Source organism: Capra hircus, chromosome 3, assembly GCF_001704415.2.
Source record: "Capra hircus breed San Clemente chromosome 3, ASM170441v1, whole genome shotgun sequence".
NCBI classification, from domain to species: domain Eukaryota; kingdom Metazoa; phylum Chordata; class Mammalia; order Artiodactyla; family Bovidae; genus Capra; species Capra hircus.
The window spans coordinates 112,264,872-112,277,552 of NC_030810.1; the positions used below are offsets into that span (position 1 = coordinate 112,264,872).

The 12,681-nt window shown below is 48.8% G+C and overlaps 1 protein-coding gene across 3 annotated transcripts; it reads left to right on the forward strand.

The window, feature by feature from the left end:
- On the forward strand, window positions 601-7,572 carry FCRLB (Fc receptor like B). 3 transcript variants are annotated; one of them, XM_018046416.1, is made up of 6 exons: window positions 601-645; window positions 917-937; window positions 1,289-1,543; window positions 3,596-3,862; window positions 4,453-4,743; window positions 5,313-7,572. In XM_018046416.1, exons 1-6 carry the CDS (start codon window positions 615-617, stop codon window positions 5,699-5,701), a joined length of 1,254 nt encoding a protein of 417 aa, XP_017901905.1. In that variant the 5' UTR covers window positions 601-614; the 3' UTR covers window positions 5,702-7,572. The 3 variants fall into 3 exon arrangements, with proteins under 3 accessions (XP_017901905.1, XP_017901906.1, XP_017901907.1); XM_018046417.1 differs by having other exon boundaries at window positions 603-645; window positions 4,557-4,743; window positions 5,313-5,437; XM_018046418.1 differs by lacking the exon at window positions 917-937 and having other exon boundaries at window positions 603-645; window positions 4,557-4,743; window positions 5,313-5,437.

The following is a 12,681-nucleotide window of genomic DNA, read 5'->3' on the forward strand; positions in this document are numbered from 1 at the left end:
GGATCAAACCCAGGTCTCCCACATTGCAGGCAGATTCTTTACTATCTAAGCCACTTAGGTTGTAGTAAGCAGGATCTAATTCCCCAACCAAGGATCGAATCCAGGCCATCTGCTTTGGGGGTATGGAGTTTTAGCCACTGGACAACCAGGGAAGTCCGTGTCCTGTGTGGATCTTGAAGACATGAAGATGTCTTTCTCATTTGAAGCTTATCAGACCTTCCTGGATAGGAAGGGCGTGGGATGGGAGTGGGATGTTGTTGGGAGCCTGAAGGTGGCAGGGTCACCTGCCAGAGCCTGGGGTTCTGTGTGGCTTTCTTGGGCTGCAAAGGGAACAAAGGCCTTCTCTACAGGAGCTGGGGCTGGCCTGAGATGTGAGGTGGTTTAGGTGTAGTAGGCGGGACAGTGTCTGGTGCTGGGGCATCTGAGAGTTGCCACGTATCCAGCCTTCTCCTGCTCCCTCCAGCCCACCATGTTCAGAAATGAGGAAAGACTGGGAGAAGCAGTGATGCCTCCCAGGGGTCAGTGCTCAGCATTGGTCACCCTGTCTCTGTTTCTCCTCCCATCCCGTGTCAGCGTATCTCCGTTGCTCTGCAGCCGCTGCTGGTAGATCCACCATGTGGGAGCTGGCGGTCCTTCTGCTCCTGGGTGAGTCCTCAGTGAGGCAACACTGGCCTAAGAACGTTAGGTGTGGGGAAGAGTGGGAGGCAGGGTGTATATGCGTGCTGGGGGGATACTCAATCCTCAATTTGTTTTCTATTTTTGGAGAGGAAAAGAGGAAAGGGGCTTTCTCAGAGTTGAGGGAACTAAAGGCAGAAGAAAAACACATCTTGGGATTTGTTGGATCTTTCCTATGGTCAAGAGAGCCCCCGTTTTCCTTTCATCGCCAACATTCTCTTTCTTCTTTCTCATTTTGTAGTTCCAAGCAGTGGGCAAGCTGGTGAGTCTCACACATCCCTCATCCCAATCTTCTGTGACTTTACTCCAACCGTCCTAAGTGACCTGCCTGGGTACTCCCCACTTCTTAGCTGTTCCAGGGTGGTGTCTCTTCTCATGCCTTCTCAATCCCTGTGACTGTTTGCCAGCAGGCCTGGCACTTAGACATGGGTGCTCACCAAGGGACTAGTTGATAGCCCAGTGTGGTCTCTCCTCTCCCAGGGACAGACTAGGGTCCTAGTAACCTGGGTCCTGGAAACTGTCATTTTCTGTTTTCCAACCTTAGATCACATCCTTGGGCACCTCACCTTGATTCTCTTTTTCACATTGCCGCCTCCCATACCCTCTCCCCCAGCTACTCTGGAGAAGCCCATATTGTCTCTGCACCCACCCTGGACCACAATCTTCAAGGGGGAAAAGGTAACCTTGCGGTGTGATGGCTATCACCCCCTGCTGCTGGAGCTTCGACCCATTAGCACTCTCTGGTATTTGGGCCACCTACTCCTGCCTTCTCATAAGAAGAGCATCGAGGTGCACACGCCAGGGGTGTATAGATGCCAGACACGCGGAGCACCCGTCAGTGACCCCATCCACCTCTCTGTATCTAATGGTGAGTGTCTGAACACTGGAGGGGCAGCACACGTCCTCTGGCAAGGCTGCCCCTCCTGTGGGAGAGGACACGGGGCCACTCGCATTGGGGTAGGAAGAGAGGGTTATATTGAGTCTGCCTGGCACTATGTGAGAGATGCACTAAGGCTTGCATAGCCTCAAAGGTCCCTTTGCCATCCTGCCACAGTGGACAGTAAATAAACATTTCTGTTCATTTACTAGCTCAGAAGAGAAGAGAGTCTAAGGACCTGGGATACTGAACACTTTTGAGGAAGAGGATTGGGCAGGAAGGGAAAGGGCAGAGCAAAGCAGGAAAAGTGAGGTTCCCTGGACAGGCTGCCTGCAACTGGGGGAATTACTCTTGCTTGAACAGAGTGATGCTTCTTTGTGCCTCCCATTAGTAAAATAGGAACAATAACAGTGTCCATCTGTTCAGTTATTGTAAAGATTAAAAATAAATTATGAGAGGTTGTCAAAGAAGAAAGCAGATGAACAAAGCACTTTATCCAAATTTTATTACACACACACAAGTCAATTAAGAAACTAATTTCCTGGGAAGACATAAAGAGCTTCCAAACAGAATAAGAGAAGTAACAGTAATTTGTTCACTAGGGCACAGGATTGGCTACTTTGTAGGGAATATTTTGTCATTTTAGCTTGGTAGGCTACATTCTGTATTCAGAATTTAAAAGGTTATCACTCAATGTTCAGATTAGCATTTACCCATTTGTTGCTCAGTCTCTAAGTCACGTCGGACTACTTGCAACCCCATGGGACTGCAGCACACCAGGCTTCCTGTCCTTCACTATCTCCCAGAGTTTGCTCAAACTCATGTCCATTGAGTCAGTAGTGCTGTCTAACCGTCTCATCCTCTGCCGCCAGCTTCTCCTCTTGCCCTTAATCTTTCCCAGAATCAAGGTCTTTTCCAATGAGACAGCTCTTCGAATTAGGTGGCCAAAGTATCGGAGCTTCAACTTCAGCAGCAGTCCTTCCAATGAATATTCATGGTTGATTTCTTTTAGGATTGACTGGTTTGATCTCCTTGCAGTCCTAAGGACTCTCAAGAGTCTTCTCCAACACAATTCGAAAGCATCAGTTCTTTGGTGCTCAGCCTTCTTTATGGTCCAACTCTCATCCACAATCCATGGTTTCTTGTTTGGAAACTGACAGCAAGCACAGATAAGATACTGAATATGACAGACAGTAGTTACTGCTTGCAGAACTGAGAGTACCATAGAGATTGTGGCTATTACTTGCAGAATTTTTTCTCCTTGTAAAACAACTAAAGTGGCATTTAGCAGACACTAGGGCTGTGTAATGGAGAAGGCAATGGCACCCCACTCCAGTACTCTTGCCTGGAAAATCCCATGGATGGAGGAGCCTGGTGGGCTGCAGTCCATGGGGTCGCTAAGAGTCGGACACGACTGAAGCGACTTAGTAGTAGTAGTAGGGCTGTGTAAACGTTAGCTATTATGATGATCAGGTAAATAAGGGTACTGTAGAAGGTGCCTAAGGCTGTCCTCGGGGGTGGGAGGCCCTCAGGTATGTTTTCTGGAGGAGATAAGATCTAAGTTCAGACCTGCAGGATAAGTAGGCCTCAACTAAAGTAGGTGAAGAGGTCTTCCTGGCAGGTACTAAGGCTCTGGGCAGTGCCAGTTCTCCCAGCGGTAGAGTATGGATGGACTTAGCCTGCATTGTAAGGTGGAAAAGGAAAAGGAGACACGGGGCAGGAGAGAATCCCGAGATGGTGCTGAAAAGGTAAGCAGGGGCCAGGTCAGGAAGGCCTTGATGCCATCTTAAGGCGTTTAAACTGGATTCTGATGGACACTACTCTTTGAGGCTGGAACCAAGTCTCAGCCATCAATACCTAAGATTGGCCTTCCCCTTCCCCTTGCCACTCACCATCTGAGGCTCCTGGGGTGTCCAGTAAGGGAGAAGGGAATTGGTGGCAGAAAAGGGGAAGGAAGAAGGGAGCAAGGAGGTGGAGAAGAATGGGTCACCCCAAGGGCTGGACATTCTCTTGGAATCAGGCTGTTTGTGCTGACTGTCGTAGACTGGCTGATCCTGCAAGTACCCTATGCTGCGGTGTTCGAGGGCGAGCCGCTGGTCATGCGCTGTCGCGGTTGGTACGATAAGATCGTCTACAAACTTCACTACTACCACGATGGCCAACCCGTGCGATACTTCCACTCCAGCGCCAACTACACGGTCCCCCAGGCCCGCGCCAGCGACAGCGGGCGCTACCAGTGCTCCGGCACCATGCGCATTCCCGTGGAAAGCGCGCCCATGTTCTCCGCCAAGGTGGCCGTGACTGTGCAAGGTGGGGGAGACGGCGCCGGGGAGGGAGACAAACAAGCCCTGGGAAATTGTGGGACCGAAACCCGGCGGGGAAATGAAGGGGCGGGGGTTATAGTAGCTGGCGAGCTGGGGATTTCTCTGCGGGACCACGAACACGTTCTCTCCTTCTTAGTGTGAAGTCGCACTTGATCTGAAAGCCTGGGTGGGGGCAGGGGTCCTTTCTCTGGGTAGGCACCTATGTAGGGGGCAGCTCTCTCCGCAGCAGCCCCAGCCAGAATGACAGTGGCAGGAAATGGGATCACGGTGGGACTGGGGCTAGGGAACTGCTTCCAGGCGTCCTGAGACCCTTTCTAGGCTGGAGGACCCGAGCTGGATGTCAGTCAGGCGTCTGACCTGGTGCCGCCTCCATTCAAGCTTTCCCCTTCCCTCGTGGACTTGTCTCCCACATTCCCTTCACGTGTATACACAACCTCCTCCCTGGTGGGTTAGAGGCCCTCGTGGGAAACCGGAGCGGGAGAAGGGTCGTGGGACCACAAAGCTGGGCCCGGTTCCCTTGGGACCCTTGCGCCGGCCTAAAGTGCACCTTTGGCCACTGGGCCTCCGCTTCCGCAGAGCTGTTCCAGGCGCCCGTGCTGAGGGTGACGGGCCGGGTGGAGGCTCGCGGCGCGGCCTTCGGAGGAGTGGTCTTGCGCTGCGAGACGCGCCTGCACCCGCAGAAGCGCGACACGCCGCTGCAGTTCGCCTTCTACAAGTACAGTCGCCCCGTGCGCCGGTACGACTGGGATGCGGAGTACACGGTCCCCGAGCCAGAGGTCGAGGAGCTGGAATCGTACTGGTGCGAGGCGGCTACAGCCACCCGCAGCGTCCGGAAACGCAGCCCGTGGCTGCAGCTCCCGGGCCGCGGTGAGTGACGGCCGTTCCCGAAGCCCTCCGGGCCGGCAGCCCCGGCCGCCCCGCCTCCGCCCGCGCCTTCCGGAAACGCCCGTCACTCCCCACCCCCCGCCCTGCCGCGCCCTCCCCCGCCCCGCCGCCTCCCGCACCCCCCGCCCCGCCCCGCCGCCTCCCGCACCCCCCCGCCCCGCCCCGCCGCCTCCCGCACCCCCCCGCCCCGCCCCGCCGCCTCCCGCACCCCCCCGCCCCGCCCCGCCGCCTCCCGCACCCCCCCGCCCCGCCCCGCCCCGCCGCCTCCCGCACCCCCCCGCCCCGCCCCGCCGCCTCCCGCACCCCCCCGCCCCGCCCCGCCGCCTCCCGCACCCCCCGCCCCGCCCCGCCGCCTCCCGCACCCCCCCGCCCCGCCCCGCCGCCTCCCGCACCCCTGCCTCCCTCACCCCGCCCGCCCATTTCCCTCCTGCTCGCGGTCCTCACTCCCCTCCCCGGCCGGGCCCGTTCTTCAGTCCTTCGCCCCCTTCTTCCCCTAGAGGCCATGGGAGAATGGTTTCAGCCGAGCCGTTCTGTGTGTGTTGTCTTCGCAGGTTCTCCCCTGGACTTGGCGTCCACCACCGCCCCGGTCCCCGGTAACCAGCCGCTTTCCTTCAGAAAGCCCCCGGTGTCCAGATCGGTCCCGTCGGTCCCCTCCGTCCCGAATGTCACCTCAGCGGGGCCGCCGTTCCCCGCGGGCGGAGCCCCCACCGCTGGGCCACCGGCCTGTGCGCCACCGACACCCTTGCGTCAAACCGCTGGCGCCCTAAAACCCGACGTGGCGCTTCTGCTCCGAGAAATGCAGCTGCTCCAAGGCCTCCTCAGCCGGGTGGTCCTGGAATTAAAGGAGACGCAGGCCTTCCCAGGGCACACAGTCGAGACCTCCACTTCCCACTCGGCCGTGAGTCAGGGAACCCCTGAGGCCACTACTGTGGAGAGCTGAGGGAGAGGGTGGCTACAGTCCCCTTTCCAGGCACATCCACCTCTGGTCTGTCCTGCTCCCGTCACGTGGAGACCTTCCTAAGCCACCTCTGTTTCATCCCTCTGCCTTGCTGTGGTTTATAAAGTGTGGTAGCTGACATGTCAATCTCACCCAGCACATCTGAGCAGTTTGTAACCCTAAGGCCTTCCCTCTCATCTCTTCGTCTCACAGATTTCAGTAGGGAAGTAGAAATCTGCTATTTACTGCTTTGAGGTTGACTTTTGGAAGCGAATTTAGTCATCTTTAGCTTTTCATGTAAACCCACAGAACGCATATTTCAGCACAGGCAGTTTTTTGTTACTTAAGGTTATTTTGGTACTAAGCTCTTTGGCACATTTAAGGGGATCAAGTTGTAATTTTTCATCATGAATTTAATGTTAAGGTTTTAATGAATTTAATGAAAGGTTTTCAGTTCTGTTTCTGATGAGTTTATACCTTCAAAGTCCTGTGTTATAGTTTTAGAGACAGAAAGGGATTTGTGTGGGTCTCCCATTCTAGGTTAAGCGTGAGTGTACACTTAGAGCCACCCAGATGCACCTCCCACACCAGCATAGCTAGACAGACTCTGATGGGCTCTGGTGGCAGCAGGCAGGCCCTGCTCATTTTAGCCTAAATTAAACAACTGCATCGAGAAATCTCTTTAAAGAAAGTTTAAGACAAATTCTCAAAATTGCTGAATTCTAGTTTTTGCGTTTCTTAACTTCTGTAAGAGCCATTCCAATACCAACACACAGTTCAATCTTTATAAGTTCCTCATCTGCCTACTAAAACTATGAGATCTCAGCAGAGGTGGTGTGAATTATTTCCAGGAGAATTCTTTCTCATTAGGCCTATACCCCCCATCAGTTAACCTTTACTATAAAGGCTTAGAACTGATAACAACTCCACCCTCCCACCCTTCTAGTCTATAGGTGTTCAGTCACGATGCAATTTCCCTTTCTTTTTGAGTGATTAATCAGTATCACATTAACATCCTTCATCTTTTTCTTCTTCTTACTTTCTTATTTTCTTCAAGTATTATCTTCACCATGTTATTACTACAAAGTCACTGAAATTATGTAAGAAGAGAGGCAGGTGGGTTCACACATATGTTACAGTGCAATGTGATAAGTGCTTCTGTGAAACACTAGGAATTCAGTGGAGGAAACTGAATCTTGAAGGAGAGCAAGATTTCCACAAGTGAAGATGGGAAGATATTGAGGAGTGGGGGATGCAGGCTGAGGATGCAAAAGCAGAGACATGGAAGACCATAGTGTGTTTGTAGAGTTGCAAATAATTGAAAGTGGCTGGACAATTATATGTGTTTATGTGTGTGTGTATGGCAGGTGGGGTATATTTTATGCAGAAGGTGGCAGGAGATGAACGTGGGGAAGTAGAAAGGGGTCAGAACATGGAAGTCTTGCTAAGAGGTTCTTAAACCTGTTGGAAAATCGGGATGGATATGCGGAAGCATTTTTTATTGAGGGCATAAATAAACCTTACTGGAGGAGAAGCTAATTTAAAATTACAAAAGAGCAGTCAAATAAACTGATCTCAACGGACACTTGCTTATACCTTGAGAAGGTATGTTCAGGCACTATAATCCAGTATTGGGGTTCTGGTCTTTGTGCCTCTGCTTTTCAGCTTTCTCTGCAGGCTTAGCTCACTTCTCAGAATCTTTTCCTGGCAAGCCTTCCCTGGCTAACCCGACTCTACTTCAGTGGCCCCATTGTGATTTTGTTTCCCTGATGTTTCTGCTGTCTCTTTATCCAGATAGAAAATGACTAGCATTGGTGTCATGACTAGCGCTGATTACCTAATCAAAGAATCTCACCATTAAAAAAAGATCAGTTGATATGTGTAACTGATTCACTTTGCTGCATTGCAGAAACTCACACACAACATTGTAAAGCAATTATACTTCAATAATAAGTAATTTAAAAATATCAGCTGATCATTTCTTAAGGGAGTGAAACGGTGAAATAGCCATTCAAAAGAGAGTTTTATCTCTTCAGTATCTCCTCATTCACAGTTAGCAGTCACAATATCTTCCTTCCTGCCACCTACCTCCATTTAGGGCCAGGGATATGGGGGATGGGGAAGAATAAGAACATATGGGTTAGAATGAAAATCATTCATGACGCAACTTCTCTATTTATGTTGTGTGGCAAGGGAAGGAGTAACTTTTATGCCCTTTAGTCTCCATGTCTTTAAGCCCCCTGACTCTCCTTGATCTTCCCCTAGAAGACCTATTAATGATCTCCCAGGAAGACTTGCGCTAAGGAAATACTGAGAGATGTCAGATGGGCAGCTTACTGGCCATGCTCCTCTGGGGGGTGCTGTGAGTCCTCATCCAGCTTCATCAGGTTCCAACATGCTTTTAGGGAAACAGAAGGCTGGCTAGCCCAGGCTACCCAAGGAGAATCTCAAGCTCATTCTCAAGCAGCAAGGGCAGCAACAGAATGCTGGAGAAACCTGGGGAGGAAGCCACTGCTCTCTGGTTCTCTGGTCACTTCTATGTCTCAGTCTCAGGCCTTGACCCTAAACCTGTGAGTGTCCATGCCAGATATCAGACAAGGAACCCAAAAGTCCTCCGTCAGACAGCAGAAAGGGTCCTAGCAAGTCTCCTTTGGATCTCAGCCTCCCTCTCTCATACTGTCCTCCCTGAGTCTAAGCTTCTCATCTGGACTTGACTCTGTGGAAGGAAGGAACTCAACTCTGGGTTCCACACGTAATGACTTTTGTCCTAAGAGAGTGAATCAAATCCTCTAGGTTCAAGTCCAAACTCCCTATCATGACATATAGAGCAGTCACACGGACCACTTGCTCTCTCCCATGGAGCCTCTTTCATGCCTCTGTGCCTCTGCATATACTTTTGCGTCAACTCTGTTGGTGGGGCATGGGCTGCACAGGCCTTCTGAGTTGAAACTGTCTCATCCGGAAAAAGAGGGAAATAAGAGTACCCTTGAAATGGCAAACCAGTCCAATACTCTTGCCTGGAAAACTCCATGGACGGAAGAGCCTGGAAGGCTGTACAGTCCATGGGGTTGCAAAGGGTTGGACACAACTGAGCTACTTCGCTTTCACTTAGAGAGGGAAAGACAAATAAATTTTTTTCATTACTAAAGGTTCTAAGTCAGGGGATGCTAAGGTGCTTAGAAGCACAGAGGAGGAGCACTAAGCCCAGCACATGGAGGCTCACAAGTCACTTTCCAAAGAGATGACGTCTGCCAGTGCCTATTGATGAACTATTAGGTTATTTCCAAACTTCTGCTGTTTTAAATTATGCTGCAATTAAGATTCTCACACTTAGATCTTTAGATACATATTTGAATATATCTGTAGGGCAAACTCCTAGCCTTAAGTAGAATCGTTAAAGAAAATGAGTCTTTTTAAATTTTAATAGATATTGTCAAATTATGTCTGAGAGAGCTTGTTTCTCTTACCCTGGTCAGGAGAGTACATCTTTGTAGTTATTTATTTCTTTTAAAAAATAAATTAATATATTTTTGGTTGCACTGCGTCTTCGGTACTTCGCGAGGGCTTTCTCTAGTTGCAGCAAGCGGGGGCGGCTACTCTTCAGTTGGGCACTGGCTTCTTGTTGCAGTGGCTTCTCTTGTTGCAGACTGCAGGCTCTAGTTGCACGGGCTTCAGTAGTTGAAGCTCGTAGGCTCTAGAGCTCGGGCTCTGTAGTTGTGGCTCCAAGGCTTAGTTGCTCAAGAGCATGTAGAGTCTTATCAGACCAAAGATCAAACCCATGTCCCTTGCATTGGTGGGTGGATTCTTACTTATTGTACCACCAAGGAAGTCCTATATTTTAATAAACCCAGAGAAACTCTCGACCCCTTATCTACTGTTGAATTCCCCCAGTTGAATCCTGGTAACATTACTAACTTTGTGCTATGCAGCAGCTCAGCAGTGCAATCCTTGCAGAGTCAATGTCCCTGTTTGTAGTTCTAACCCATCCATCGTCTGAATTCTTGTTAGCTGGTCTGCAGTTAACTAAGAGAACGTACTCTTGCATATTTCCTTATTAAATGTGGACTTTCTGCCAAGTAGAGCTCTTATTCCAAGCCAGATCATCCTAGTTCTCCACCCAGTTCCCAAGGTGTACTGCATATTAGTTTAGTTTATTCCCCAGCCACTACACCTGCACTACACCTTTGAAGATAATTGGTTTCAATGCTTGACATTCTAATTATAATAAGAGGCCTCATATAACTGTACATCCCTGATTCAGCTAACATCTGAGGCTAAAGAACTGGTACACTTAAGTCTTTTTCAGTTCAAAGAGCTGGTGTGGGAGATGACCACTCTCCCATTTCTTTACAGTAAATATGCTCTTCATGTAGAATGTTAAGTTGTAGTAGTCAAGCTAATTAACTCTGGACCTAGAGGGGGCAGAGTATAGAGGTTAAGAACCCTGGCCAGCAGTTAATAAACTTGGGTTCAAACATCACCCTCACTACTTACCATCTGGGTCACAAAGGATAAGACAAAACTTAGTGACAACAGCAAGACTTGGGCAAGAGATTTTCTCTCTGAAGTTGTATTTCCTCATCTGCAAAGCACAGTAATAATAGTATCTTCCTTACAGAATTGCCAGAGGATTCAATGAGGTTATCCAAGTAACAAACTTGATAGAAGCTATTATCACATTATCACTGTAATTCACAGCATCTAAAATGACATTGACTATAGGATGCACCATTGAACAGAACATTAAGGAAGGAAATTGTGGCCAAATAGCCACACAATGTCTTTTAGGCTTAATTAGAAATAGAAAATTTTAAAATCGTAATCACTCTTGAAAGTGAAAGTGTTAGCTGCCAATCGTGTCTGACTCTTTACCACTCCATGGACTGTAGCCCGCCCTGGTCCTTTGTCCATGGAGCTCTCCAGGCAAGAATACTAGAGTAGCTATTCCCTTCTCCAGGAGATCTTCCCGACCCAGGGGTTAAACCGAGGTCTTCTGTGTTGCAGGCAGACTCTTTACCATCTGAGCCACTAGGGAAGCCCTATAATCACTCTTCAGTTCAGTTCAGTTGCTCAGGTGTGTCTAATTCTTTGTGACCCCCATGAACTGCAGGACGCCAGGCCTCCCTGTCTATCACCAACTCCCAGAGTTCACTCAAACTCATGTCCATCGAGTCGGTGATGCCATCCAGCCTCTGTCGTCCCCTTCTCCTCCTGCCCCCAGTCCCTCCCAGCATCAGGGTCTTTTCCAATGAGTCAGCTCTTCGCATGAGGTGGCCAGAGTACTGGAGTTTCAGCTTTAGCATCAGGCCTTCCAAAGAACACCCAGGACTGACCTCCTTTAGGATGGACTGGTTGGATCTCCTTGCAGTCCAAGGGACTCTCAAGAATTTTCTCCAACACCACAGTTCAAAAGCATCAATTCTTCAGCACTCAGCTTTCTTCACAGTCCAACTCTCACACTGGGAAAACCATAGCCTTGACTAGACGGACCTTAGTCGGCAAAGTAATGTCTCTGCTTTTGAATATGCTATCTGGGTTGGTCATAACTTTCCTTCCAAGGAGTAAGCGTCTTTTAATTTCATGGCTGCAGTCACCAACTGCAGTGATTTTGGAGCCCCCCAAAATAAAGTCTGACACTGTTTCCACTGTTTCCCCATCTGTTTCCCATGAGGTGATGGGACCTGATGCCATGATCTTCGTTTTCTGAATGTTGAGCTTTAAGCCAAGTTGTCACTCTCCTCTTTCACTTTCATCAAGAGGCTTTTTAGTTCCTCTTCACTTTCTGCCAGAAGGGTGATGTCATCTGCATATCTATTGCTATTTCTCCCAGCAATCTTGATTCCAGCTTGTGCTTCTTCCAACCCAGTGTTTCTCATGATGTACTCTGCATATAAGGTAAATAAGCAGGGTGACAATATACAGCCTTGACGCACTCCTTTTCCTATTTGGAACCAGTCTGTTGTTCCATGATGAGTTCTAACTGTTGCTTCCTGAGTTTTCTCAAGAGGCAGATCAGGTGGTCTGGTATTCCCATCTCTTTCAGAATTTTCCACAGTTTATATCACTCTTAAGTATGCATAAAAAGGACAACATAAGGGAAATCTATAAATTGGATGAGGTATTCCTAAAACTGTTCACTTTCAGACATTGACTTCTCTAAATCACTTTCCGCACTCATATTTATCAAAGATTTTTTCCCATTCTTGAAACGAGCTCTTTCCTATGAAGAGTGTTAATAATGCAGCATTTCTTAAAAGAAGCCATTACAAGAATAACAGTCATCATTGCCAGACTCGTAAGCTGGTTTTGCAATCATCTTGAGTTAACTTACTTTTGACTTCAGTTGTGGGAAGCCTGGTTTTGAGCCCTGGGGTGGGAAGATCTCCTGGAGAAGGGAATGGCTACCCACTCTAGTATTCTTGCCTGGAAAATTCCATGGACAGAGGAACCTGGTGCGCTACAGTCCACGGTCTCACAAAGAGTCAGACACGACTGAATGACTAACACTTTCACTTTCAGGAATGTTGCTAAACATGTCTGATACACCACCCATTCCACTTCTCACAACCTATGAACGTTTCACTGTCGTCTCTAGAAATTTCTCCCAAGATGCTCATACCCATTCTTAAATTTTGAAACCAGTACTTTCATGTTCATGTTTATTTAAGCAATGAAAACTATGATACGATGACAATCATAAGATGCATTGTAGTTTCAGAGATATTAAAAGTAGTTTGAACAAAATTATCTCTTAGAATTAATGAAATGCAAAATGTATCCTAAAAGCAAATTTCAATATGTCTAGAAAAAAAGTTACACATGACCCTATGTGTAGCCTGAGACTAAAGATGGGCTTTGTCTTCAGTTGAAGTGGAAGTCCTCAAAAAATCTGAAAGGAGTTTAAAAGCTGTTTAGTTCAACCAATAAACCACTTATTACGATGCTAAACTTCTCCTGCCATGTGGCCATGTTTGACTTCCTGT

What these genes read in the sequence shown, in the direction of transcription:
- FCRLB (XM_018046416.1), top strand. Translation starts at nt 615, where the DNA reads ATGTGGGAGCTGGCGGTCCTTCTGCTCCTGG. An exon ending in GGCGGTCCTTCTGCTCCTGG is followed by an intron (nt 646 to 916) that starts GTGAGTCCTCAG and finishes CTCATTTTGTAG; the next exon opens with TTCCAAGCAGTGGGCAAGCT. An exon ending in CCACCTCTCTGTATCTAATG is followed by an intron (nt 1,544 to 3,595) that starts GTGAGTGTCTGA and finishes TGACTGTCGTAG; the next exon opens with ACTGGCTGATCCTGCAAGTA.